The sequence below is a fragment of the Meriones unguiculatus genome, chromosome 5 (assembly GCF_030254825.1).
Source record: "Meriones unguiculatus strain TT.TT164.6M chromosome 5, Bangor_MerUng_6.1, whole genome shotgun sequence".
Classification (NCBI taxonomy): Eukaryota; Metazoa; Chordata; class Mammalia; order Rodentia; family Muridae; genus Meriones; species Meriones unguiculatus.
The window spans coordinates 41,906,492-41,932,286 of NC_083353.1; the positions used below are offsets into that span (position 1 = coordinate 41,906,492).

At 46.8% G+C, this 25,795-nt stretch overlaps 1 protein-coding gene across 5 annotated transcripts in view; it reads right to left on the reverse strand.

The window, feature by feature from the left end:
* The window catches only part of Arhgap25 (Rho GTPase activating protein 25), a 75,839-nt gene that overhangs the window by 28,521 nt on the left and 21,523 nt on the right, over window positions 1-25,795 (reverse strand). For 2 of the 5 annotated variants that reach the window (XM_021647757.2, XM_060383699.1), the window contains 3 exons: window positions 11,925-12,124; window positions 5,461-5,548; window positions 1,579-1,695 (listed from right to left, as the gene is read on the reverse strand). In XM_021647757.2, coding sequence (XP_021503432.1) covers window positions 1,579-1,695; window positions 5,461-5,548; window positions 11,925-12,124 — 405 coding nt within the window. Of the gene's footprint in view, window positions 1-1,578; window positions 1,696-1,850; window positions 2,079-5,460; window positions 5,549-11,924; window positions 12,125-12,274; window positions 12,294-25,795 lie in introns of those variants that run through there. The other 3 variants (XM_060383698.1, XM_021647760.2, XM_021647759.2) reach the window with 3 other exon arrangements.

Genomic DNA, 25,795 nt, shown 5'->3' on the forward strand with positions numbered 1-25,795 from the left:
GAGTTAACCACAGGGCTGCAGAGGCTCAGCTAGTGCTGGTAGGAGAGGCCCGGAGAAGTGGCCCAGCCGAGGAGTACCTGTGGAACAAGTGTGGGCGAGAGGGGCCGCTGGCTATACAGAAACAGGCAAATGTGCAAGGAAGAGTCCGTGGGCCCAGGAGAAACGATATAATTCCGTTCCTCAGTCCCTGTGTCTGTGAGGCCCGTGGCAGTGCCTGTCCTCGGAACATCTACCCGGCAATCTTTCCTGCTACTTAACATCATTGGAGGTGATGTCTCTTCTGCATCAAAACAATCCTTGGAATGACTCACTAAGATTCTATCAGAGGGAACAGACAGATGGTCCAGCAGTTAAGAGGGAAATTGCTCCTGCAGAGGATGAGCGAATGGTCCCAGCATTCATGGGCAGCCCACTGCTGGAGCTATGGCCAGGAGATCTGACACAGCTCTTTTCTGGCCTCCACAAGCACCACATGCATGTGCATGTTCACCTGTGTGTACAGGCATGTACACACATAATGAAACTAACCCTTTAAAAAGATTTACAGTCACATAGGATAAACTAAGCTATGCTATATGTATTCTTCACACATAGAAATGTTCATATATTCTACATTTATCTTTCAGGAAAAAATATACGTACATACAACCCTGGTTGGAACATGGCAACATTAAAATAACTCAAATGGCTAATTTTTTTTTCAATTTCACATAAAATTATTTTGGTGGCCTTATAATTTCTGAAAGAAACTGTTGGGAAATCAAATCAATATTTAACCATGAATGCTTCCATAAATGAGTTCTAAAATAAGAGACAACATCAATAATTAATTACGTATTTATAGTTTTCCTGGAGTCAACACAAGTAGTTTGTTTTCCTAAAATGTTGGAAAATGGTAGTTTGTGAACTTACCCATTTGAGTTATTTTTATGTCTTTATAAAATGAAGAAAACATGCTAAGTTTACGTTTGTTAATTTCATATGTATTTTGTATTCATCAGGTTTTTGTTGTTTGTCTTGCTTGCTTTTTGTCTTTACAGTTGGCCAAGTGTGAAAATATCCCTAGGAGACCCAGAAGCCTCAAGCGCTTAGCCCCCATCGCTGGGGGGGCAGGCGTCTTTCTGTACTGACCAGCCTTGGTGGCACATTTTGTCGCTAGCCCTCTCAGGTCCAGAGTGGAAACACCCATGGTAAGAATTAAAGCAACCAGGAACCCAGATCACTAGTCAACATCTTCATCTCAGAGAGGGTACCTTAGCCAAAGTGAAGAAAGCCTGACTTTGGGATGTCTCACTCCTTTGCTGACGAAGGCAATGGACTCACTGATTATTCTGTTTGATCTGGAGCCGGAGCTTTGAGGTAAGCTAGGAGGATAGCTAAGCGCATAGAAGCCTCTTTTCCCCATTCTCAGCAGAGGACATGGCCAAAAGGTCTCTGGGGTCTCTGATTTCTCCCCTGAACACTGGGCAGAGAGGATTTCTCCCCTGAACACTGGAGCCTGCTTCTGCTCTTCCTTCTCCTCCTCCTCCTCCTCCTCCTCCTCCGAAGCCTGTTCAGAAGGGCTGTGTGAGTCCTTACCTCCAGAGGGCGTGCCAGCAACTCTCCTGAGGAACTTAACCCACTCCTCCATCTCCACCTGGGAACTGGCCATAAGGACGTAGGAATCTTGTCCCATGCGGTTCTGGTCACATGAGGCTGGAGGAAAGAGGAGCACAGGAAGGTTGTAGAGTGGGAGGAGCCAGAGCCGGGGAAGGGGAGAGCTGACCCTGACTGGTTTCTTAATGCATCCAGCACTGACAGTCAAGTGACTTTGCTGCCTGACTGCTCAGTGGCCTTGGATCCTGATCCACCTTTATGGCTGTAGCCCATGGGCATATTTCTATTGACGAGTTGCTGAATGCAGGGCTCGCAGTCGCCCTGGCTTGACAGAGAGCTGCTTCCACGGAGGTCAGAAGCCATTTGCTACTGACAGGAACAGTAACTGCGGCATTTGGTTCGGCATTCAAGGAGACGTCTGGTCTCCATGCCCAGGATGGATGCTTTCCTTCTCAAGATAGCCTGAACTCAGCTGTGGAGATCTGAAAAGGAACAAAGACCCCAAGTGTGAGGGACGAAGGGCGCTAGACTGTCTTTCTCCTAGAACTGGTGTCTCCTGTCACAGGATGTTTGGATCACACAGAGCCTCACAGAAGGTGTGTTTCCAATACCTAGTTAAGGGGCACATGGAGATTGTCAGGACCTCATCTACCGCTTCCACTTTAAGCTTGAATAAAGGTTAAATGTATCAAATGAGCAAAAAGATGATGGAAATGACAAAGAGGATAGAGGGGGCCCAGAAAGGGACAAAACAAAAATGAGGAAAAGTGACTGAAGAAGAAATGAGGGAGAGAAAAGAACCTAACATCTTCCTACACATCCTTGCAGGAAGAAACCTGCTGGGTTAGAATTTTCCTTAGTTGGTAAAGGTGTTAGAAGGGACAAAAAGGATAGCAATCCCTTCAGTTACAGGACGCTGGTGAAGCTCAGACTTCCTACAAAGCCAGGTCAGCTCAAATATTTCTGAGGTTCGCAGTGTCCTAAGGGCCCAGCCCTGGATTTTCCTGCAGAAACCAGCTTTCCAACCCCTTTGGTTCTGGCCTTCTGCACATAGCTTATCGGTTCTTTCATGGTCTGAGGTGAGCTGATTCCAAACCCATCTTGTCATTGTGTCTTCGCCACAAAAGCTTTTCCTGTGGGTATCTTCCAGGAGTGAAACTAGAAGTGAAAAAGTGCTCAGGAGAAAACTAGAAACTACCTGAGTAGCCACAGGGTCCCTTTAAAATGGGGCAGGGAGCTGTGTTGTTACCAACTTAGAGCCATTAGGACGAAAGCCCAGAGATGCCAGGTCTCTGCCCGCTGGAGTCCAACCAGGCAGGGCTGCTGCCCTCCTCCTCCCTACGCAAGTCCTGCTGGGCAGAATCTGCCTGGTGTCCTTCTCTGCCACGGACACACTTCAGCCTGCTGCTCTGTCAAAACGGGCCTTCTTGGTTTTCTGGTTGCCGTGAGAGACCCCACAGGGAAACAGTTCCTTCGGCCACCACCTCTGATATCTCATTGCACGCACCTGTCCACACCCCCATAACTTACATTTTGTTCTCAATTCATATGCATTTTGAACATGAGCTGTATTATACCACTGCTGCAGTTAGAACTTCTGGTGGCTTTCCCTCCTCCCAGGCAGAAGTTCAATTTTCCTTGATTGCTGAGACGTGCCTACGGAATCACCCCTCTCCTTGCAGTCATGTCACCCTGGCCACCTTGGTCCACTTGGAATTCTCTCACACGTGGAGACTTGGGGACATTGTACTGGCCATCCCAGTCCTACGAAAGGCTACCTTCAGCTGAATATTTAGCCTTATAAAAAAAGATTCATTTGTTTGTTTGCTTGTTTAATGTATATGAATGCTCTATCTGCATGTACACCTGCATGCCATAAGAGGGCACCAGAATGCATTATAGATGGTTGTGAGCCACCATGTGGCTCATGTAATTGAACTCATGACCCCTGGAAGAGCAGACAGTGCTGTTAACCACTGAGCCATCTCTCCAGCCCCCAATATTTAGCTTTCTCTGTTAGCATCTTCGTAAGTTTACCCCAGTTCCACATTCTCAATGACACACCTGTTCTGCTATCAACGACAAAACAGTTCCCTTCCATTCCCCCTCAGTCAGGCGTGTTCCCTCTTTGCCTTAGTTTTTCTGATCCATCAGGAAAATTTCACAGTTCACCCAGACTATTTGGTGTGTGGCCGGACTGTTACTCATGTGTGGCTGTTTCTGTTCTTTGCTGCCCACAGGCCCTACCATAGCACTGGCTCAGATGCTCAGCGTATTCAGTGCTATATGAATGATGGAATCTCCTCGGGCTGTGGATGAAGCTGAATGAGCTTTGTCATACAGCAGGAGGAGCTAAAGGTCGGGGAAGAGAGGGGTGCACATCCTTAACAGTTGCCGGCTGCAAGTCAAAATCAAAGGCTTAACTACAGGCACCGTGTGCCCCTGAGGCTGGAAACTGCAGAGAGAGGGCCTTGATTCCAAATCTTGCTTCTTATGGCATCATGACCTTCTGCAAGAGGAGGACAAAGAAACGGAAGCGAAGAGTTTACATATCTGAGCCCAGGCTGGGTAGAGTCTTGGAAACAGCAGTGCTACAGGAACATAGTTTAGGATTGCTATATGCTCAGTGGTCCATATAAGAGGTGCCGGCACTGGAAAATACAGTGACAGCAAGAGACAGAGATAAACAGTGAGACAGAGAGACAGAGACAGAAGGAAAGACAGAGAGAGACTGAAAGAGAGGGGGCAGAGAGAGAGAGCACGAGAGAGCCCCGTGGGAAGGTAGGGAAGAGCCTGTCTGCCATCACCTTGCCTGTATATACAATCTCCTTACAGGAGCTCCTAGGTGCTCCTCCCTGCGTGAAAACCACCAGACCTCACTTCATTGTTCCTTCGTGTGTGTGTGTGTGTATGTGTGTGTATGTGAACTGGCAGCCAACATTAAGATTTTTCTGTGTCATAATTCCTGCCAGATGTCCAAACATTTGCATGGTACTTACTGTATATTAGGCACCAAACCAAATATCTTATCCAGACACCTATCTCCATTTAATCCTCATTGTCACTACTGTCCTCATTGCAGATAAATCAGAAGAGTCAGAGGACAATCAGAGGGGCTGCTGCACAGTGAGAGCCACGGTCGGGATTTGGGGGTGTGTAGCTTGGCTCTCGACAGGGCACTTTTCTCTTTTGCCGTGCTGCCTTCACCACCTTTGTACGTGGCTGCCTATTTGAGCCAGAAAGAGAGGTCCAAGAGAAAGGAACCCATGACCCTCTCCACTGAAGTCAGGGATGTGGCAAGCAGGCGGCACAGCAGAACTGGCATTCCTGGCACGGATGGGGCTGCCTCGGAGCAAGAGACAGGGAGGAAGCAAATCAGGCCCGAGGGGGCAGATGCAGGGGTGTGAGCCAAATTCCCTTTGCTCCTAATGCGTCCTTCATGGGAAACAGGCACCCCCCAGCATACAGCCCATGTGCACACAGGGGACATGCAGCAGCTGGCATGCTTTAGGTTCTCAAAAGCCTAAACTTCCATTTCTCAATTAGGTCCTGTCGAAACATATGGGACCACGGACATTCTACCACCGCAACCCACTAAGTGCCAGACTCGCGCAGCTCAAATGCATATTTTGAGCAGCAGCATTCTGCAATACGGTGAGCATGGATGACGACTGTTTCCCGGAGCCTCCTGCTACAACTCCCGCTCCAGGAAGGCTCGTGGGATTGCACCAGTGGCACCCACCAGCTGATCACCTGGGATGAGTTCACTAACCATATGAAGAGCTGCTGTGAGCTCATAACATGGTCGAATGGTGGACCACCGCCTTGACCTCTAGGCACGAAATGGAAATGCCGGCTACCCACCTGGAATAACTTCAAAGACGAATTTCCCAGCCTCTTCGGGGTTTGTGGCGATTTCTTTGACTGTACTGCCTGGCAGATACATGTAGCCCTGAAAGATGAAACACCAAAGGTTATGCTCTGTATGTCATCAGCCATTTGTTTAAACCGAGGAAGCTTTAATCTGGGGGAACAATGAGATGCTAACAGCAGGATGAGGACGAGGGTAAGCAGTGGAACAGGAAAGCTGCCCCCTCTGCCTTGGCCAGAGTTAGCGGCAGCTGCAGGCGCCTAGGGAAGGCAGGGCAAGGTCCTGACTGGAGACCCCTTGTTAGGGAGCCAAGTCACTTCAAGCCAAGTGTGCACACTGCCTGGGCATCTGCCCTGGCCTTTCCCCCACGGCAGCTCACAGGCTCCCCACAGCATCCAAGCTGCAAGGAGCATCACTTCCAACATCCAGAGGAGATTTAGATGGAGAGCCAGAGGACGATACAAAGTGACATAGCCGATTTTTCTAGACGTAGTTACTCCTAATCTGAGCCTAAATTGTCATTGTTCCAAACAATCGAAAGAAATTAGCAACAGTGAAAGCTGTAAAGGAATGACAGTTTAAGAAAATTCCAAAATAACACCAGAGGCCTGGAAGAAGAAAGCTTCCTGAGGTCTAGGAATAAAGATGTCTGAGAGAGAAAAAGAATAAGAAGGAAAGGGAAGGAGAGGGTGAGGGAGGGGAAAGAGAAGGAAAATGACAGGGAGGAGCAGAAAGTAAACCAGAGAAAAGGCTTCCAGTCTAGAAGGTAGAGCGCTGTGATCCTTCACCAGCAGGTCCTCCCCCTGTGGAGACCACCTGCCTCAGAACAAGCGCCTTGCATGCCTGCTGTACTAGCTTGGGTTAGGACCCTTCCAGAGGAAAAAGCCTTGTCCTTTTCATACAGGAAGCAAAGCCACCAGAAAGGGAAGGCAGTTTCAGAAGTACCTCTGTAAACTGTCGCTTGATATCCCATGTCTCTTTATCACAGACTTGTAAGAATAAAAGCACTGCGTTTGCTGCATACATGTGTCATTCACTGAGCAACAGCCAGGTGTCAGACGCTGCTCAGATTAGTGGAGCAGATCCTTGTGAGAAATCCAGGAAGGACTGTTTTTCCCTGGTTAATTAGCTGTTACAGAGTTAATTAGCCACAAGTAATTAAACAGAAAAATGACAGTTTGGACACTGGGCTATGGGAATCCAGAATTCCTGACCAGAACTTCCTCACCAGACTTAGCTCAAAAAAGAGGCCCAGTGTGAGTTCAAGTCACTCATACTGGCATCAACAGGCAGATCGCCCCTCCCGTTGTGCAGGACTCCCTCACACAACATAAACAGGGTGGCTAGGAAAAGGCAGTGGCGAGAGGGAGGAAAGTGGGACAGTGAGGAGGGGAAATAAAGGGCCCAAGCATTCCTAACTACCTTCAGTAACTGCCAGCAGGCCTGGGTGGACTCGGAGCAGAGCTGGGGCAGATTGCCCTAGCTCCGGAGGGCAGACTGAGGCACATCCCAAGGCTCTGTGGGCCAGCTGCTGAGCACGGCCATCGCTGAAAGTTACACTGTGTGAGTGCTTGGTAAATTATTTCCTGTTTAAAAGGATGGCATGGTTAGCTTCCTTAGGTGTACAGATTTTAGAATGATTATCCTATATTGTATGTCTAACATTCACTTAAGTGAGTATATACCATGTGTGTATTTCTGCTTCTGGGATACCTCACTCAGGATGATCTTTTCTAGATCCCACCATTTGCCTGCAAATTTCATGATTTCCTTGTTTTTAATTGCTGAGTCGTATTCCATTGTGTAAATGTAACACAATTTCTGTATCCATTCCTCAACTGAGGGACATCAGGGTTTTTTCCAGCTTCTGGCTATTGCAAATAAAACTGCTATGAACATAGTTAATCAAAGGTCCTTGTTGTATACTTGAACATTTTTTGGATATATGTCTAGGAGGACCCTGGGTAAGATGCTCAATCTTCATTCAGAAAGGCAAAAGGGACGGACATCGGAAGAGGGTGAAAACAGAGAACAGGATAGGAGCCTACCACAGAGGGCCTCTGAAAGACTCTACCCAGCAGGGTATCAAAGCAAATTCTGAGACTCATAGCCAAACTTTGGGCAGAGTTCAGGGAATCTTAGGAAAGAAGGGGAAGATAGAAAGACCTGGAGGGGACAGGAGCTCCATAAGGAGAGCAACATAACCAAGAAATCTGGGCACAGGGGTCTTTTCTGAGACTGATACTCCAAACAAGGACCATGCATGGAGATAACTTAAAACTCTTGCACAGAATTAGCCCATGGCAGCTCAGTGTCCAAGAGAGTTCCCCGATAACAGGAACAGGGACGGTCTCAGCCCATGAACTCATGGGCTGGCTCTTTGATCACCTCCACCTGAGGGAGAAGCAGTCTTGCCAGGCCACAGAGGAGGACAACGCAGCCAGTCCTGATGAAACCTGATAGACTAGGGTCAGATGGAAGGGGAGGAGCATAGGTGAAGAAGAGGGAGGGAGAGTAGGATTGGGAGAGGGTAGGGGAGGGGGCTACAGCTGGGATACAAAGTGAATAAACTGTAATTAATAAAAATAAAATTAAAAAATAAAAAGGGGGGCGTGGGGCTGGAGAGAAGGCTCAGCAGTTACCAGTGCTGACTTCTCTTCAAGGACCCTGTATTGGTTCCCAGCACAGTGAGTGACCCATAACCTCAGCTCCAGGGAATCTGGCACCTCTGGCCTCCTTGGAAACCTGCACTCACGTGCACAAATCCCGCCCCCGATCCCCACATAATTTAAAAAGTAAGAAAATAAAAAGGTAACATTAACCCAGACTTGTCATATCCTGTGCTTTGTCACATCTTTCTATTTTGCCTGTGGTGTGATTTATCCATGTGGTAAAGATTTTACATAACACTGCACCACTCTCGTCTTGACATCCGAGATACTAGGATTGTTTTATTATTTGATTTTAATTTATGTGTATGAGCGTTTTGCCTGCATGTGTAGCCATGTGTCGCATGCATGCCTGGTGCCTGTGGAAGCATAAGAGGGTTTGGAGTCACAGATCATAAGCCACCACATGGTTCTGGGAATGGAACTTGGGTCCTCTGGAAGAGTAGCCAGTGCTCTGCTGAGCCATCTCTCCATCCGTCATGAGGTATTTTGAATCAGCCATGAAATGAATAGTTACGCCGCAAAAACTGGCAAATTCTACATAAAAACTTGCCACCAGAGCTTGCTGTTAAGCATTTACTAGCACGCCACCAACAGGCCTGCTGAGTTAAATCCCTGCGCATCAAAATGTGGGGCAGAGGTTTTCTGTCAGGTGAGGCTATCATGCACTTCAGCTGCGCACAATGTTCCTGGTCCCTGGTTTCATCCACTGACATGTAGAATGTCTTACCCACTTTGGCAAGAGGACATGGTAGCTCATTCATGTACATTGTATAACTCTTGTTATTACTGAGATCAAAGTTTTAATACATCTTGATTTGCGTTGTGTTTCTTTGGTAAATATGCCATTTTCCTACTGATTTGTTTAATTTTTTTCTCACAGTTTTACAGGAATATTTTAAATATTAAGGACATTTGTTTACCAAATATACGCACCGTTTCTCATTTATTTTTTGAAGTTGTATTTATTTAACGTTGATTTTTAATTATGGAATAAGCCAGTCATTTTATTTGTGACATTCTTGTTGCTTTAAAATACCAGCTCCCCAAGCCCAGGCAGATGGCTGCACATTTTTTTTTTTTTTTTTGCAATTTTTACAAATGTGTGTTTCCCTTTTAAGTATTTACCCCACATTCGGGAATGTAAAAATAGAGCATTGCTTGTTTTCAAGAATCCAGCCTGTCACAATAGCTTTCAGGTCATTTCTAGGAATCCCCAAAGTGGTAACAAATAATAGAGTAGTTAGTAGAGCATTAAATAGATTATCTTTATTTTAAAGAGATTAAGAAAATTATATGAAAATTGCAATATAGTCACCAACTGTAGTTTGTGATGATAATATGTAACCTATTTTTCAACAGTAAGAAAATAGGTTTTTTTTTTTCAGAACATTTATATAATATGTTATTTCCATGATTATTGGTTATATCATAGAGTAATGTTCAACACTAAGGAACAGTATCTAAGACATAGTGCCACGTTTACTAAATGATATCCTCATTTCAGACCCACAGGACAATTTTCTAAGTGTCTGTGAACAGGGATGCTGGATTTAGGCAGCTATTTCTTGACGGGATTGTGAATAACCTTTTTATTTGTGTTTTTCTGATGGTCTAAATTCCCTACAGTTCACACATGCAGCTTTTGCAATTAAATATGAATAGCAACACAGAGTAAAAATGTATCCTTTATAAGGAATAGCTATTCTATCCCTAGAGGTTTTATTTTTAGATCTGAAAGTAGCATGTTGTTTTATCAGCCACTTTTTTGGCCACCTGGTAGAGGATTGCATGGTTTCCTCACTTGGCCTTTGATCTGATTAGTATGTTCATAGATTTCATTAAAAAAAAAAAATCCTTGCACAGCTAGAAGAGCATTGCCTACTCCTTCCTGGTCAAAGAAGCAATGACTTTCTTCCAGGGAAAAGAAGCCAGGTCTCCCATGTGACTGATCTATCCCTTGCCACTAGTTCTTTTTCACCCAGTGGTTTTCATGTGTAATTTATATCATTAGATCATGTGGCAAATGCAGGTTAGGCAGTGTTGCCTCATTTTAAACAGGAAGAATCCAGGAAAGGTAACAGTAACAGGAGCGTCATGGAAAGAACACAGTGTTCCATGGGAAACCCCTTTCGATTTCTACATTTCACAGAGGCAACCCCTACCCAGCCGCCCTTTCCGTGGGCTTGGGATGGCTGAGGCAGCATTGCCTCCCTGAGGATTCCGACATCAATCACTCTGATGTGTGAGCCACCGTGATCTGGTCCTGTGTTTGCTAGACTTGCTAGGCTCCGAGTTGTTCGTGAAGAACAGGAAGTCCAGTCACTGCACACAGATGTCTGCAAAAGCCTGGCATGGCGGAGTCCCCGTGACCGTTTCATTTTGGTTCCACACATCTGCTTGTCCATTCACCCCAATATCCATACACGTCTTAGCTTCCTAATTGCTGGACTGTGTTTTCTCTAACAAGTTCTAGGAAAGCCCTTCCTTCCCGCTTCCATCATCACAGATAGGCACTTGTGGTGGGTCCGCAGCCATCTCGGATGTTAGAAACCTCAGTTTTGGGGGATTCCATAGGCATGGTTGATGCTGGCCTGTCTCACTCGCTCCCCACTGTGAGCATCAGCACGGAGGCGAGGGAGCAAGCCCGGGCCTGAGACTGAGGATCAAAGCTGTGCAGACTTATCCTTGTCCTCATGTGGGACACTGTTCCTCTACGCTCAAAATAGACCCCGCTTTTGACCACTGGCCTTCAGCCCAAGGCACCCTCTGCCACTCCTAGCACCCTAACCACTCATCTGTAGCACCCGTGCTCTCTGCTCAACCATCGCTTTGTTTTCGGACACACAGAACCATCTGTTAACAGTGAGCTAACCACTGCCACACCCCTGTTCAGAGTCCCGCAGCGGCTCACCACGACCGACCCTCGGTGTAAATCCCCAACTGTTTTCAGCGACATTCACAACCCGCCCCCTGAGCCTAGGCCCCTGTCCTCTCTTCTCTGACCTCTTCCCCGCTGCTGCTCATCACTGCTTCTGTTCCTGCCGCCCAGGCCCCTCGGTACTTCCCATACTGGTCACACCTGCCCCGCTAGCCTGTGTTTGGACATTCCCTCTGCTCAGGAGGCCTTTGTAGCAGAGATCTGCTTAGCACACCCCACTCCCTAGCATTGTCACCACCGGCACATAGTCAGTCTGTCCTCCCCACTTAAGATCTCAGCATGTCTCCCAAGCCTCTCTCTCACCAAGTCTTCTCTTTCCCTCGTAGAACTCCTCTTTTTCTAACAACTACACATTTCCCTTACTTATTGAAATTATTTTCTCTGGTCAGCAGGTGTTTTCCCTGTTTATCACTGATTTCCTTCAAGGGTTTAGAATGGTAACTAGGAGAAGCACATTTATGCATTAATCTACTAAGAATTAAGTAATGTGTGTAATTATGTCATTATATAATAGTTGTTCAATATATATTTATTGAACAACAACAACGGCAAAGAGTGCCCAAGTCAGTTCTCCTGAGCTACCGTGATAAGTTACTATCTCGGTGTCCCCATTATGGTGTGAGACTGGACTTGGGGTGCCCCAGGAGCCATACTGTGCTAGTGGGAACATTTCTGCCATCTTCACACTCAGAGCACATAAAGAAAATTGTGACAAGGCACCTTCACTGTCCCAGGTGGAGGTGACTGACCCCCACTGCCTACAGGAATGAAAGCAGCCAGTGGGCCCCTGCCTGAAGCAAACCCAGGTCCTCCGGGCCTGAAGCAGGGACACACACCCAGCAGGTACCTGTGGCTTGGAGTCCTCCTCGTCCTTGTAGTAGCAGAGGTGCTGAGCTCTCAACACAAAGTACCGCTGCTGCCAGTTTTTCACGATGGACCTCTGCTTCTTCAGCCAGCCCATCTTAATTGGCCTTTCCAGAGGGTTGGAGTTGGTTGGTGGGTGAAAGGCCGCCATCTGCTCCCCAGTCATCATGCTCCTTGACCGAGCTATAGAGAGGAACAGACAGGCAGGCTGACCGAGAGACATGAAGCACGGAGTGAAGACCTGGGGGCGGGGTTGGGGGCCGAGGAAGCCCTGCTGTCCCCTGCACCCCAGAGAGGAGCCGGGGTCCTGCTCCTGAAAGGAGCCCAACCGACCAGCGCCTGCAGTCCAGCTGCCTCCGGCCCTGTGTGCTGCAAAGCGCAGATTGGCTGGAGCCTCTGAAGAGGAAGTGGCCACAGCGTTTGACGGAAGGTGCTTCCTTTTCCTGCGTGGGAGTATCTGACAGGGGACAAAATAATGCTCCTGTCTGTGTTCAGAGCAAGGCCCACACAGCTGCAGGGACCGTTGCAAGCTGCCTGGTTTTCCTCCACGGCCATTCTGGGGATCCGGCCTGTTGCTTGGCCCTCGCTGCCTCACACAGTCTCTCTGGTAGACCATACCCACACGCCAGCCCACAAGGACTTGGCGCCTCCTGGAGTTTCTGCCAAGTGTTGTCATGTGCTCTCCAGTCCCCTGCCCACTGTATTTCCATTACTTTGCTGGGCCAAGAGCTTTGGGTGATACGGTTGCCCTCTGTTTCTGGTCAGACTGTCACCACCAGCAGAAACAGAAGTAGGACTTGGAGCCAGACCCCTCCACCCACCGCGTGCTATAATTGCTCGTAGCTTCCTCCAGAGTTCTGTCATTGGATTGGGTCCTGACCTGTGCCTCCATGGTGACTCCCACCCAGAACAACTGTCTCCTTCCTTTCTGTACTTCCAAAGCGACCCGTTCACCACCCTGGTTGCCAGGCAACCCCTTCTTCTAACACCTGCCTTCTTTCTTCTCCAGCCAGCTCAACAGTGATCTTATAACTAGTTATTGCTTCTTGACCCTGCCCTTGTGCTGACGCCCTGTTCTCGCCATGCCCAGTGTCTGTGTTCCGCTCTGCTGTGGAAGGAGGTCTCTGTCTCACTGTCCCTTTGCTTAGCTTTGGTTGATCCCTGAGACTTTAATAACATGACTTGGTTATCAAGCCTAGTCTCATCCCTTTTGTCTTACCTGACCAAAGCCCTGTCCCTTCTCTCCTTGTTTCTGACTGAGACTTCTCCAAGCTCCGGTTTCCATACTAGTTGAACTGGGTTGAATGCAGAATTGTGAAGACTAAACAAACAACAAAATGGAACCCGCTCACCACACTTTTCCTCACACATATGCTCGCCCATTTGTCAACAGGCGACAAACTCGAAGGATGGAGATCATCTTGGGGAGTGTCACGTTCTCTCTCGCTTCAAGCTTCAAACCTCCTGTTTTCAGGCATTCCCATCTTTAGTGCATTTAAGTGGAAACTTCTTCCTGCTGCTTTTGATTCCTATTTACCTGCCTCCTTCTAGGCCCATGGCTCTCAGCCTTTATTCATGTTCACGGCATCCTCGCAAGTACCAAGACTCTATAGAGAATGGTAGTCTTTCCTCTGCTGCCTCCAGCTGTGTCAAAAGCTGTCATCTGTATAATGCAGAGCGCTACAGAGCTGTGCCGGGGGGGCTCTGCCCAATGGGCCCTTCACCCCTGCAATTACTCTGTGCTCCTATAAGACAGTTGCACTTTATTCCTTAACTCCCACTAGGGAGCTGTCGGAGTCGCAGTGCATGCTTGATTGAGCCTTCCATCTGACAGCCATCAGCACAGAGGAGCATTCAGTCAGCGATTTCGGCCTTGCCAATGTGATGCCCATCGGGTTTGTGAAGAGAACGCTTTGTATCTGTGTGTCTTGACACCTTAATAACAACAAGCAAACAAAAACCTTCATTTCCAATCTTTCCTCTCAGCTATCTACTCTTTCCAGAGTCTTTCACTGGGGCTGACCACTTAGGAACTGCCAGGGTGAGGAGATGATGAGCAGACACTGGTCGGGGAGTGAGGAGGAGGAATGGAGCTGAGGGAAGGATTAAAGACTCTGTGCAGCAGGGCATCTTTCTGTGTCAAGGTGTATCTTGAAGAGACTCGTCTGCACTAGGAAGAAGGCACACGTGGACAAAAGCGAAAGTGTGGATCATGCACACAACTTTTGAAGAGGATGGAAGGGTGAGGCGATGGGCATTCTCTTCGGCTGCAATGGCCTCGGGGTAAGCCCATCCCAGTGCAACGCTTATGGCTGCTCGTCTGAAGCAACATCATCAGATACGGGGGAAAGACCCCTTTCTTGCAGCAGAGAAATGAGCAGCCTCCATATAACCAAATGGAACCGACATAGAAAGCATAGAAATTAGGCAAAGGCCGCATGGTGTCTTTGAGGACCTTGGTCTCTTGAGCCACTCCTAGAATCCCACAGACCTTATTAGGGTCACTGCTAGAAGCCTCCAGAAATTGTACAGGGATTAGCAGAGACCTGAAAGACACTGTGGATTGGAGACACAAGGGACCCAGTGGCTAGGGTATCCTTTTATACTTAGTTCTGGGGGAAATTTCATGATTCTTTACGGTGGAAAAACAATAACCAAGCCAAAAAGGATCACCCCTAAAAACACCTGTGCTCTGAAGAATGGCCTGGGAAAGGCAGGGGGATGTATGAATGCCTCATATTCTTAAATATGGCCCAAAGGGGATGTAACAGCCATGTGACAGGAAGGCACAGTGCCAAGGCCTTGCCTAAACTGATGCCCCTCAGCATGTATTTACCATACAGCCGGTGTTTCTTGAGTGAGTACCTGCTGTCATCCTACCGTCCTTGACATGACCATATACCCGGGGTCACGCCTCGTAAGTGAGAGCATGTGGAGAGGTCTGTATGCCTTGGGCACAACTGGGAGTGACCCCAGCGGGGGGGAGGATTGACAGCCATGAACCAGCAGCTGGGCAGCCCCTCTCTGTTAATGAGCCCCCTCTGTCAATGGTCAGCTCTTCAGAGTGAAAGTGGTCATGGTGGCAAGCTTTACTGGGGGCTGGTCTTCACGCCCATGGCAAGCCTTCCCCTCAGGGAGGAGATATGAACTACTCGTGGGCTGAAAGACCAGGCTACAGAGGGAAAGGGGAAGCAGGGTGTTTGTAGAATTCCCTGGAGCAAAAGCAGGGTGAGGGTTTCAGTGGGGCCAGGAACCCACGCTTGCTCTAGGAAAGAGAAAAAGAGCAAGCCCCTGGCTGGCACTGTGCTAGACGGCACAGCAGTCACTGTAAGTGGCTGCAGGGAAACAGGATCAAGTAAAACATGCATTTACATCAGCCATAGTTCAAGCGCTCAGTAGCCAATGGACTAGTGGGCTCAGGAAAGTGGCCGGGGGTGAAGAATAACCTTCCTCTGAGAGGGCGCAGGGAGCCATTTCATGTCACTGAGCAAGGGGACTATGAAAAACATATTGCACAATTAGATTGTCCCTGGACTTTAGTCTACAGAGAGAGAAGAGAACGAGAAGATGTACTGTGTACCCAGGTTTTATGTCTGCAGCAGAAGTTAGCTTATTTCTGCCCCAAGTTGGAACAAGAGAAGATTAAAGAAGGAAGTATGAGCAGAGACGTCGCCTCGGAAACACTGTCACTTCCTCTTCACCTTCCCATCTGCTGACCCGCTGACCTGAAAAATAACCACAAACTTTCTTAGGGCCCACCTCTGAAACATCTCTACCACCTGCTTCCCAGCCGCCCTGGCCGAGCCTCTGTGTTAGGCGGGCGTGGATGTAGGGAGGAGGCTCATGGGGATTTCGAGCCTGAAGGGCGTGCTGAAGTCTTCTCACTGTGAGCTGAGCACCGCTGCTGTGGAAACCTGCCTGAACAAATTAGAAAGGGGAGGAGAATTCCTATGGCTTCCCTCCAGACCTCTCTAAGTTGCAGGGCCATTCGCCTGACTGCTTACAGGCCCCAAAGGGCAATTCTCAAGTTCACCACACTGCTGGGCCCTTTTCTGAACCATCCCCCATCCCTGCCTTGGACTCACAGACCTACCCCTGCCTGCCCGTCTCTGGTCTCTATAACTTGCATCCTGTGACAGTCTCTATGACTGACCCACTGGGCTGCGGCTCCTGCCGTCAGCACAGATCAGCTTGCCGATCCTGTGACCCTTCTTAGGCACAGACTTTGTTCCCCGATAACAAATCTCCCATGAGCCTCCATGCCTCTCTCCTACCTAGATCAATCGAAAACCCCCTGCCAATAGACCTGGAGTCCTTGTGGCTTTCTCAGATTTTTCTGTTCTTCCTCCAACCAACAGGGCAGTGTGCTCCTTGCACTGATTTCCTCTTTAGAAGTTCTTGCCCACCCTTTGAGATTCCATGACATTCTCCATGAGAAGGCCTGGCAGCTGAACTTGGCTCTCTCGTCCCCTTCCCCGGGGACACTTCTGTAGTACAGCATTTGTCACCATGCCTGGCAGTTTTATGTTTGACCCTGTCTCCCTTTCTACTTACAGTGTAAGAGGACAAGGATGCTGGCTCTGTGCTTGTCCCTGCTCGTCCTGTATCCTGGTCCCCAGTGAAGAGCCGGCAGGATGACACAGAGAGCTACTCGGGCTTCTGGAACAGTGACTGATTAAGTGTCAGTCTGCTCTACGCCTTGTTTCTTCCTCCGTGAGATTGTGGGCACCAGAAGCATTTTGTGGGTGATAAGCCCACGAGAGTTAGCAATGATCATGGAAATTTCTCAGCTAGTGCCTACCTTCAAAACACAAGAAGTGAAAAGAAGCTGGTGTTCTGAACATTATTATTGTGAATATGTAGTGGTTCCGGTGTTTTTTTTTACATGTGACGAAGGGCTGCAAAGAGTAAAGGATAAAAGGAGAGAGAGAGGTGGAAGGAAAAGGCCAGCAGAACACCACACAGCAGGCCTGGACGAGGGAGGTGTTGGGGGGAAAGGACACCCCTGTGAGGTATATCTGGGAGTAGATGCCCAGGCTGAGACCAGAATGAACAAGAAGGAGCCGGGGTCTCCATGAGGCGTGGAGTTTGCACAGCTCAGGGAAGCTAGCCCCCCACTGCTCACACGCCCACATTGCTGAGTCCTTGACAGGTGGCAGCACCATGTCAGATCCAAGACCACATACCCCCCCCGCTTGAGAATCTCACAGAACCCCAAGACCCACTTGCAGGAAGTGGGGATGGAGTTAGAGAACAAGAATGCTTAGCTTCCAGCCACCCCGGAGTTCTGGGTGTCACAGGTAAGAATCTGGACCAAGAGAGGCTAGAAAGAAAAATTTACCTAACACAAAAATCCCACATTAGATAGATAGATAGATAGATAGATAGATAGATAGATAGATAGATAGATAGGCAGGTAGATAGGTAAGGTGAGAAGTTAATGGGGCTGCGTACAGCAGCAGTTGGCAATGAGGGAAGCAGCCATCGCTGTGGGCTGTCTTCCATACAAGACAGGAGAAATACTGCCACACACGGAGAGTGTCATACAGCCTAGAAGAGCTCTAGCCAGCAGAGGGTCCCTGGTGAGTACTTAGTGAATGAACAAAATAAACATTTTAGGATGCATTGACGATTAGCATCAATGGGCCTTTGTTTTGTAACGAGTTTTCCTGTCTGTGGGACTTCTAGGCGTGCTCGCTCATTCCAGCGCAGGCAGCAGCTGGTAGAAGGACTGATGCCTGCTCCAGTAACAGCGGCCAGTCACTTACTGCACTGCAAGTCCTTTCAAGCACCTGCTATGGTGCAGTGCCCCACAGGTGCTCGTTACTTCCATGGCCACACCAGTTCTTCGTTAGGTAGTACCTGAATGCGACCTCCACCTTAAAGACAAGGGTCTGAAGAGCAGAGAGCTAATGTGATTCTCTCCAGCTACTGACAGTCTGATTGAAAAGCCAGCTATCCACACACAGGCCACGAGACTCAGAAAGGAACGGCATCCTGTGGTGAAGAGAGCTGCCCACATTAAAAATCAAAGCGGTTGTAGAGGGAGAAAGCGTGCAGAAGGCAGGGACAGCCCAGCCTTCATCTGGGCGGGAGCAAAGCCGTGAGGACCCACCACAGGAAGCTCCCGGTCTCCTGTGAGCCTCTGCTGCTTAGCAGAACGCTGGGAGCTGAGTCATTCACCCGGAACAGACATCATTTGGTTTACAGTTCTCAAGGCTGCACGGGGCACCAGCTATAATGTCCCATGGTAAGGCCAGAGGAAGGAGCAGGAGGAAATAAGAGAGCGTTGTAACAACCTTTCAAGTTACAAGTCCCCTTTGTAACAACCTATCCCCAGATAGAGACACCATTCCGTCTGTGAGTAGAGTCCTTGTGTCATAATTACCTTCTGTGAGGCCCCACCTCCAGACACTGCTGCACTGCAGTCAATTCCCAATATGTGAACTCTGGGGGACAGACACATGGTCTGTCACCCAGGCGACACCCACATGGTCCCCACCCAAGTTGCCTCAAACATTATGTATAAACAAGCTCATGCTTCTACTTCCTCCCACTGTGTCACATGTGACGGCCATCAGGCCTTGAAAAAAAGCACTCACAGAGAAATAGTACTGAAACCTCAAACCTTCCACCCAGGCTTTGTTGACGCCAACAGGAAGATGGACATATTAGGTAATCCTGCTGCATCTTCCCAGCTCACTGTGTGGGCATAGAGTGGGCAGCAGAGCTGAGTTAACCCTGCTCCATTGCCAGGCTGAGAGGAGGCTTCTGGGCTACCCTTTGAGCACCAATGTCCTTGCTACCTTCTGCTGCAAGCAACCAGCGAAGTAATCACAATGCCGTTTTCACTTCGCTATGAAGGACATCGCCACTTAGAGGAGCCGTGAGACCAGAGGCCGCAGAGGGGCTTGTGCTGTGGGCTCTCAACTCCCACAGGAACCTTCCCCGGACACTCAAGCTTGAGAACAGATTCATGTAACACCTAGAATTGTTCTCTGAAGGCCTGTCTTCTCTGCCCAGGACTGGAGAGTGCTTCACTTGCTACCCCTGATGGAATCCTCTTTGCTGTTAGTCAGATGACCGTGACAAGTGAATAAGCAGAGCCCACCTGGGAAAGGAATTTGGGATTTGAGAGAAAAGGCAGGCAGGGAGGTTGTCTCCGTAGTAACATGGTGGGTAGTGACACACAGAGAGAGAGAGAGAGAGAGAGAGAGAGAGAGAGAGAGTAAGAACAAAGGAGAAGAGAGACTGATTAGGAATTAGGAGGGGCTGGCTTTCTGCTTCTTTTATCCATTCAGCAGCCCTAGAAACCTAGACTAGAAAAAAGCCTCTGTCTCAAAAGTTTTCCTGCCTTCAGAAAGTTCTCCTAGTCTAGGGGACCCCTTGAGACATCCTGACGCTGTTCACATCTGGGGGCTTTCATGTTTCTTAGGACTATAGCATACCATTGCCTCTCCTTCTTCTGCATTTGTCTCCATCAGTTGCTACAGCCCCCTGGCTTGCTCTCTCTTTCTCTCTCTGCCCATCTCTGCATAACAGGAAACCAAGTGTAATAACAAGAAGCTTTGCAGAGCGGTGAGAACTTCCTACTGAGCACTGCCTCTTTCTCAGTGCAGACAGAATTAGGCAATGGGTGGCAAAGGAGCCTGAGCAGACAAGGTGGCCATGTCTCTGGCTATCCAGAAGCTACCTGACCTCCCACCCCCATCATTCATGTGAGAAAGAATGAGCCACACCTGCAGGACTCTGGGATAGTTAAGAGTCATGAGCTACCCAGTGACGAGAGTTAAAGTAACATAGGTATGCCCTTCCTCCAGCATCCAAACTAGCGCTTTAGATAAGGGTTTTTGCTTTATTACCCATAAATAAACAGTGTGTTAGGGTGCTGGAAGTCTTTGCATTTTATACGTGTGAGAGTCCCTCCAAGGACACAACACCCCAGGCCCATCAAGACCTGAGTCTTGGGGGCCACAGACTTTTGTCCTTCCTCAGACATTGCTCTAGCCCACTCTTGGGGCCTCTGCTGGTCGTTGGGAATAGTGTCTACCACAAACTCTACCCAATGAGCTGCGCTCATTTCTAAACTACTTTATTTGGGGTTCTTTAAAGCCTCTCCCTTCCAACCCCCCAACCCTTGGTAGGAGAGAAGGCTGGTGGGGAGAGGGGTCTCAGACCCCTTTACTTCTCCAGGTTGTTTAGGGTCAATGGGTTCTTTGGGGCTACACTAATTCTCTGTCAACAGCAAACTCAGCAAGCAGTCTCCTTCAAGGCGCTGCGTTGAAACGTTTTTTCTTTGTCTGCCTCCAAGCCACCACACCATCTGTCTCTGGTCTCTCCAAACCGCCACACACTCTCTTTCTGGACTCTGGAATTTATAGTCCTCACAGTCCTAGGCCACGTCCCTCTCCATGCAGCATGAGGCAGGCCGTTACCAGCTGGCAAAGACGAACCCCCTTAGGAGGCAGTTATCAGCTTTGGACAAACTAAAGCCCAAACTAAATTCCACACTTGGGATTAGAACAAAAACATATTCACATAACAAAACTGAGTTTTTAAAGAAACCAAAACTTCGATTATACCATGTGTGACTAATACTTGGCTTTTGATGGCCAATGATATAGCCTGACAAAAGGATTGTAAATCCCAGTAGAAACTGAAATAACTTACATATGATCAGATGGCTGATGACATAAGATATTGATTAGTGTTGTTAAGCATGATCAAAGCAACATGGTTAGAAAATAAAATATCCATATTTACTTAAGCATAAAGTAACACTGAATGTAGAATTAGCTTTAAAATATCTCAGCAAAGAAGAGATGAAGGGATAGATTCAGAGGCAACAAACTGAATAAACATTGACTTTCAGAGGTGGAATACACAGGGATGTATGTAGGGGAGCACATTCAGTCTTTCAAGAGTCTATTAACAGCCTCACCCTAGCCAAGGCAATTGCCCTGATTTTCATCTTAGCTGTTTTCCCAAGTCAGCATTTCCAGACCTGATGGCTACACTACTCATCCTTGAATCACTGAGACTACCCAGATGTCACATTAAACAGGTCACCTTTCCCTCAGATGGACCTGCCCCACCCCCACCCCCCACTCCATCATTTAATTGACAACGAAGTGAGAGCACGGAGCTCCTGGAGCTTCTGCTATGAGGACTACTTCCTGCCCGGTCACTCTACGAAGCACAGAGGCCCCAGAGGAAATTCAAAGAGGAAACTCAACTATGCTGCCCTACCCCCATCCCTAGCCTGGCATTGAGAGTCTCTGACCTCCAGTGGCAGTTCTCCTTCTGAAATGGCCAAGGCTATCTCAGCAACAAGAAGGAGGAGGAAATCTAAAAAGAGTGACACAAAAATCTGAAGGTGTGTGTGAGGACTGTTTTAGCTATTCTGGATTTTCTTGTCTTTCCATATGAAGTTGAGAATTGTTCTTTCATGGTCTATAAAGAATCACGTTGGAATTTTGATGGGAAATGCATGGAATCTGTAGATTGCTTTTGGTAAAATGGCCAGTTTTACTACATTAATCCTACCAATCCATGAGCATGAGAAATCTTTCCATCTTCTCATATCTTCTTCAATTTCCTTCTTCAGAGACTTTGAAGGTCTTTAAAGGTCTTTCACTTGCTCGGTTAGAGTTACATGAGGATATTTTATATTGTCTGTGGCTATTGTGAAGGATGTTGTTTTCTTAATTGCTTTCTCAGACTGTTTATTGTTTGTATTCAGAAGGGCTACTGATTTTTTTTTTTCAGTTAAAAAATTGCTGAAGGTGTTTATTAGCTGTAGGAGTTCTCTGGTAGAATTTGGGGGTCACTTATGAACCTTCCTCCATTGCTGGTGGGAAAGCAAACTTGTACAACCACTGTGGAAATCAGTCTGGTACTTTCTCAGAAAACTGGGCCTAGATCCACCTCAAGACTCACCTTTACCACTCCTGGGCATAATATCTAAAGGATGTTCCACCATGCCACAAGGACACTTGCTCAACTATGTTCATAGCAGTTTTACTCATAATAGCAAAAAACTAGAAACAACTAGACATCCTGCAACTGAAGAATAGGTGAAGAAAATATGGCACATTTACACAATGAGATATTACTCAGCTATTGAAAACAAAGACATATTGAAATCTGTGAAAAAAATGGATGGAACTAGAAAATATCATCCTGAGTGAGGTAACCCAAACCCAAAAAGATATATGGTAGGTACTCACTTATAAAAGGACATTAAACATAAAGTACAGGATAACCACATTACAATAGTTCCAAAGAAACCAAGGGGGGGCCAAGGGAGGAGGCTGCAATCTCCCTCAGAGGTGAAATAAGATAAACATTGGAGATGGAGAGAAGGATCTGGATAGGAGAGAATGGGAAGGGGTGCAGGGGTGGAGATTAGGAGTAAGGAGATGGGGAAAGAGAAGGGTAGGAGGCATCTCTGGGATTTCCCAGACATGTACTATAGGGGAGGCCCCAGGAAGTCTGTGGGTCACCCTAGCTGAGACTCCAAGCAAGGGCTTATGCAGGCTGAAGCGGCCACCTCCTCTAGCCAGGCAGGACTGTCAGTGGCGGGATAAGGACCCCAACCCACCCACAAAACCTTCAACCCAAAATTTGTCCTGCCTACAAGATGTGCAGGGACAAAGACAGAACAAAGATTGAGGGAGTGGCAAACCCAAGACTGGCCCTACCTGAGACCCATCCCATGGAGAGAACCAACCTCTTACACTATTTATGCTCTGCTATGCTTGTAGACAGGAGCCTAGCATAGCTCCTCTGAGAGGATTCAACCAGCACTTGATAGAAACAGAGGCGGAGACTCGCAGCCAAACATTAGACAGAGCTTGGGGAGTTCTATGGAAGAGTCGGGCTGAGGGAGCCAGAGGGGTCAAGGACACCACAAGGAGACCTGCACAGTCAACTAACCCGGGTCCATGGGGGCTCACAGAGACTGAACCACCAACCAAAGGGGCATGCCTGAACTGGTCCTCGGCCCCCACCACATATGTAGCAGAGGTGCAGCTTGGTCTTCATGTGGATCCCCAACAACTGAAGCAGGGACTCTGATGCCTCCGTTAGGATCCCATTCCCCCAGCTGACCTGCCTTGTCTGGCTGCAGTGGGAGAGGATACACCTAGTTCTGCAGCGATTTAATGTGCCAGGGCTGGCTGGTACCCATATGAGAAAGAAAAGGAGAGGGGAGAGGGGAGAAAGGGGCTTGCAAGGGGAGTACTGGGAAGAGAGGGGGCTACAATCAGGATATAAAATGAATAAATAAATAAAATTTTTAAAATGTCTCCATGTGGTAAAGAGAATGATTTTCGATGCCGTTTATAAAGTTAAATACTTTATATACAAGGTACCCAAAGTTAGACAGGTTTACCTGTTCTGTACTTATCTATGCCAAATGTCTAGAATATTCTATGAATGCAAGAATACTTAAATATAATGACCTATATAATCCACAGTTGAGACAAATTTTTTTAAGGATCAGTGTTCTCAAAAGACTGTAAATGTGTATTCAATACACTCAACGTCAGCCTCATTGAAAGTCAGTAACTGAGAATGGGAGATGACATTCTCGGAGGTTAGAGAATATGTGCTCGGGTGTGGAGGAGCACTGCTACAATCGCAGCATTTTTTCCTTCCCTCTATTATGTGGCTTGTCATATTGATTGGCCTTTTAAGACTAAGTCATCCTGAAGTTCAATGAATCTTATCATGACAGTGCATGGCCTTTGATACTGTGGAATCCTGTTCGACTGTATTTTGATGGCAATGTTTACAACAATGTTATGAAAGGTAATAGTTTGTGCTGCCCTGTAGTATTTTTGGCTAGCTTTGATTTACAGGGGGATGCTAGCTTGTAAAACAAGCTGGGAAGTTTTCCCATCTCTTAATATTTTTTTGGAAAAGAGAAGGATTGGTGTCAGTCATTTTAAAACTTTTGTTGGAGGGGCTGGAAAATGACACAGCAGTTCAAAGCACTGGCTGTTCTTCCAAAGGACTGTATTCGATTCCCAGCACCTACCTGGTGGCTCATACGCATGGGTATCTCCAGTTCTAGGGGATCTGTTGCCCTCTTCTGGCTTCCAAGGGCACCAGGTGCACAGTCATGTATTCAGTCAAAACACTCATCTCACATAAACTAACATAAAATACATTTAAAAACACAGAAGTTTGATGGAGTTCACTGGTGAAGTATTGGGTCTTTCCTCTGTCAGGTTTGTGATTACTGATTTAGTCTTTGCCATAGTTGTAGGTTTATCCCAATTTCTTAACTCTTCTTCATTGAGTCTTGGTAGTGTGGCATATCTGAATGTTCTCCCATCATTTCTAGCAATCAAGGTTGCTGCTATGTAACTGTCCAAGTGTGCTAACTTGTATTATTTGTGTTATTTGTGTGTCTGTGAAATAAGTAGCCCTGTCTCTAATACCTTTTTTTCTTTATAATTTCAGTGATTTGTTACAGCCCCTTCTACAGTTCCAGCACATTTTGACTGCTGTGAGGATAGCTGTCCTTATTTTCTTTCAGTTAGTATGTGTGGAATGTATCTTAAAGCTTTCACTTTTAATCTACTGTGTGTGTTGTTGTTTTTTGTTTTGCTTTGTTTGTTTGTTTGCACACAATGGTCCTTTTGTAGACAGCATGTTGTTGGGTCATGTTTTCTTCTCCATTCAGAAAAATCTGTTTTGTCATTTATATTCAAAATAATCGTTGATGATGAGGGACTTAATTCTGTGCATTTGCTATTAATTTCTCACATTCCTTAGAGCATTTGTTCCCTCATTTTCTGTATGACTATCTTATTCAACTGAAATTTTACAGCAAAAGGTTTAATTTTCTTTTTTTTTCCTTGCAACTGTTATTTAACTATTTTATATTGATTACAAATTGGAATTATACTTAATAGTTCAAACTTAATTCATTCTAATTTGGACCTATCCCAGGTTAACTTTAATAATATGCAAATACTATTTTTTAATGCTTGTCTTCTTATGTCTTTAGTTCTTAATATTATCAAACTGCATTTTTATATCTCATAATTGCAAGAAATTTACCAATTTTTTAATCTTAAAAGTTTTAATTCCCTTAAATTATTAAGATAAGTGTATAGTTTATAAACCAAAATTACAGTTATGTTAGTGTCTAGAGAAATCTTTAAAAATTTAAATCACACAAAAATAAGGGTACAGTTTCACATCACTGTTATAACTTGCTTTAATAATTGTAGATCACACACAGATTTTCTGAGGTCTGTATGTCTTCGTTGTCTTTGAGTTATGATTAGTAACCTTCAATTTTGACCTTCAGGGCCTTATTTAGAACTTCTTGCAGAGTGAGACTGACAAATTCTTTTAGCTTTTGTTTCTCTGGGGATGTCTTACCTTCTCTCTTACTTAAAAAAAATATTTTTATTTGTTTATGGTGTGTGTGTTTGTGTGTGCACGCCATCACATGTGTACATGCATGCATATGTACCCACATGCACAAGCATCATAAAGCACATATGAAGGGCAGAAGACAACTTCCAGGGGTCAGGTCTTTCACCATGTTGGTCCCAAGAATTTGAACTCGGGTCATCTGGTCTGGTGACAAGCACCTTTGTGTGAGCTGAGTTAGCATGATTGCAGGATAGTTTTGCTGGGTATAAGATTCTTGGTCAACAGTTCCTCTTCTTCCAAAAGGTTGAATTCATTAGATCATTGCTTTTTGGACTGCAAAGTTACTGATGAGAATTTTTCTCATAATCTTATTGAGAATCCTTTGTAGGTGATTGGTTACTTCTCTTTATCTCTTTGTCACTCTTTGCTGAAAGTTTGGTTGTGATACATCTCTGT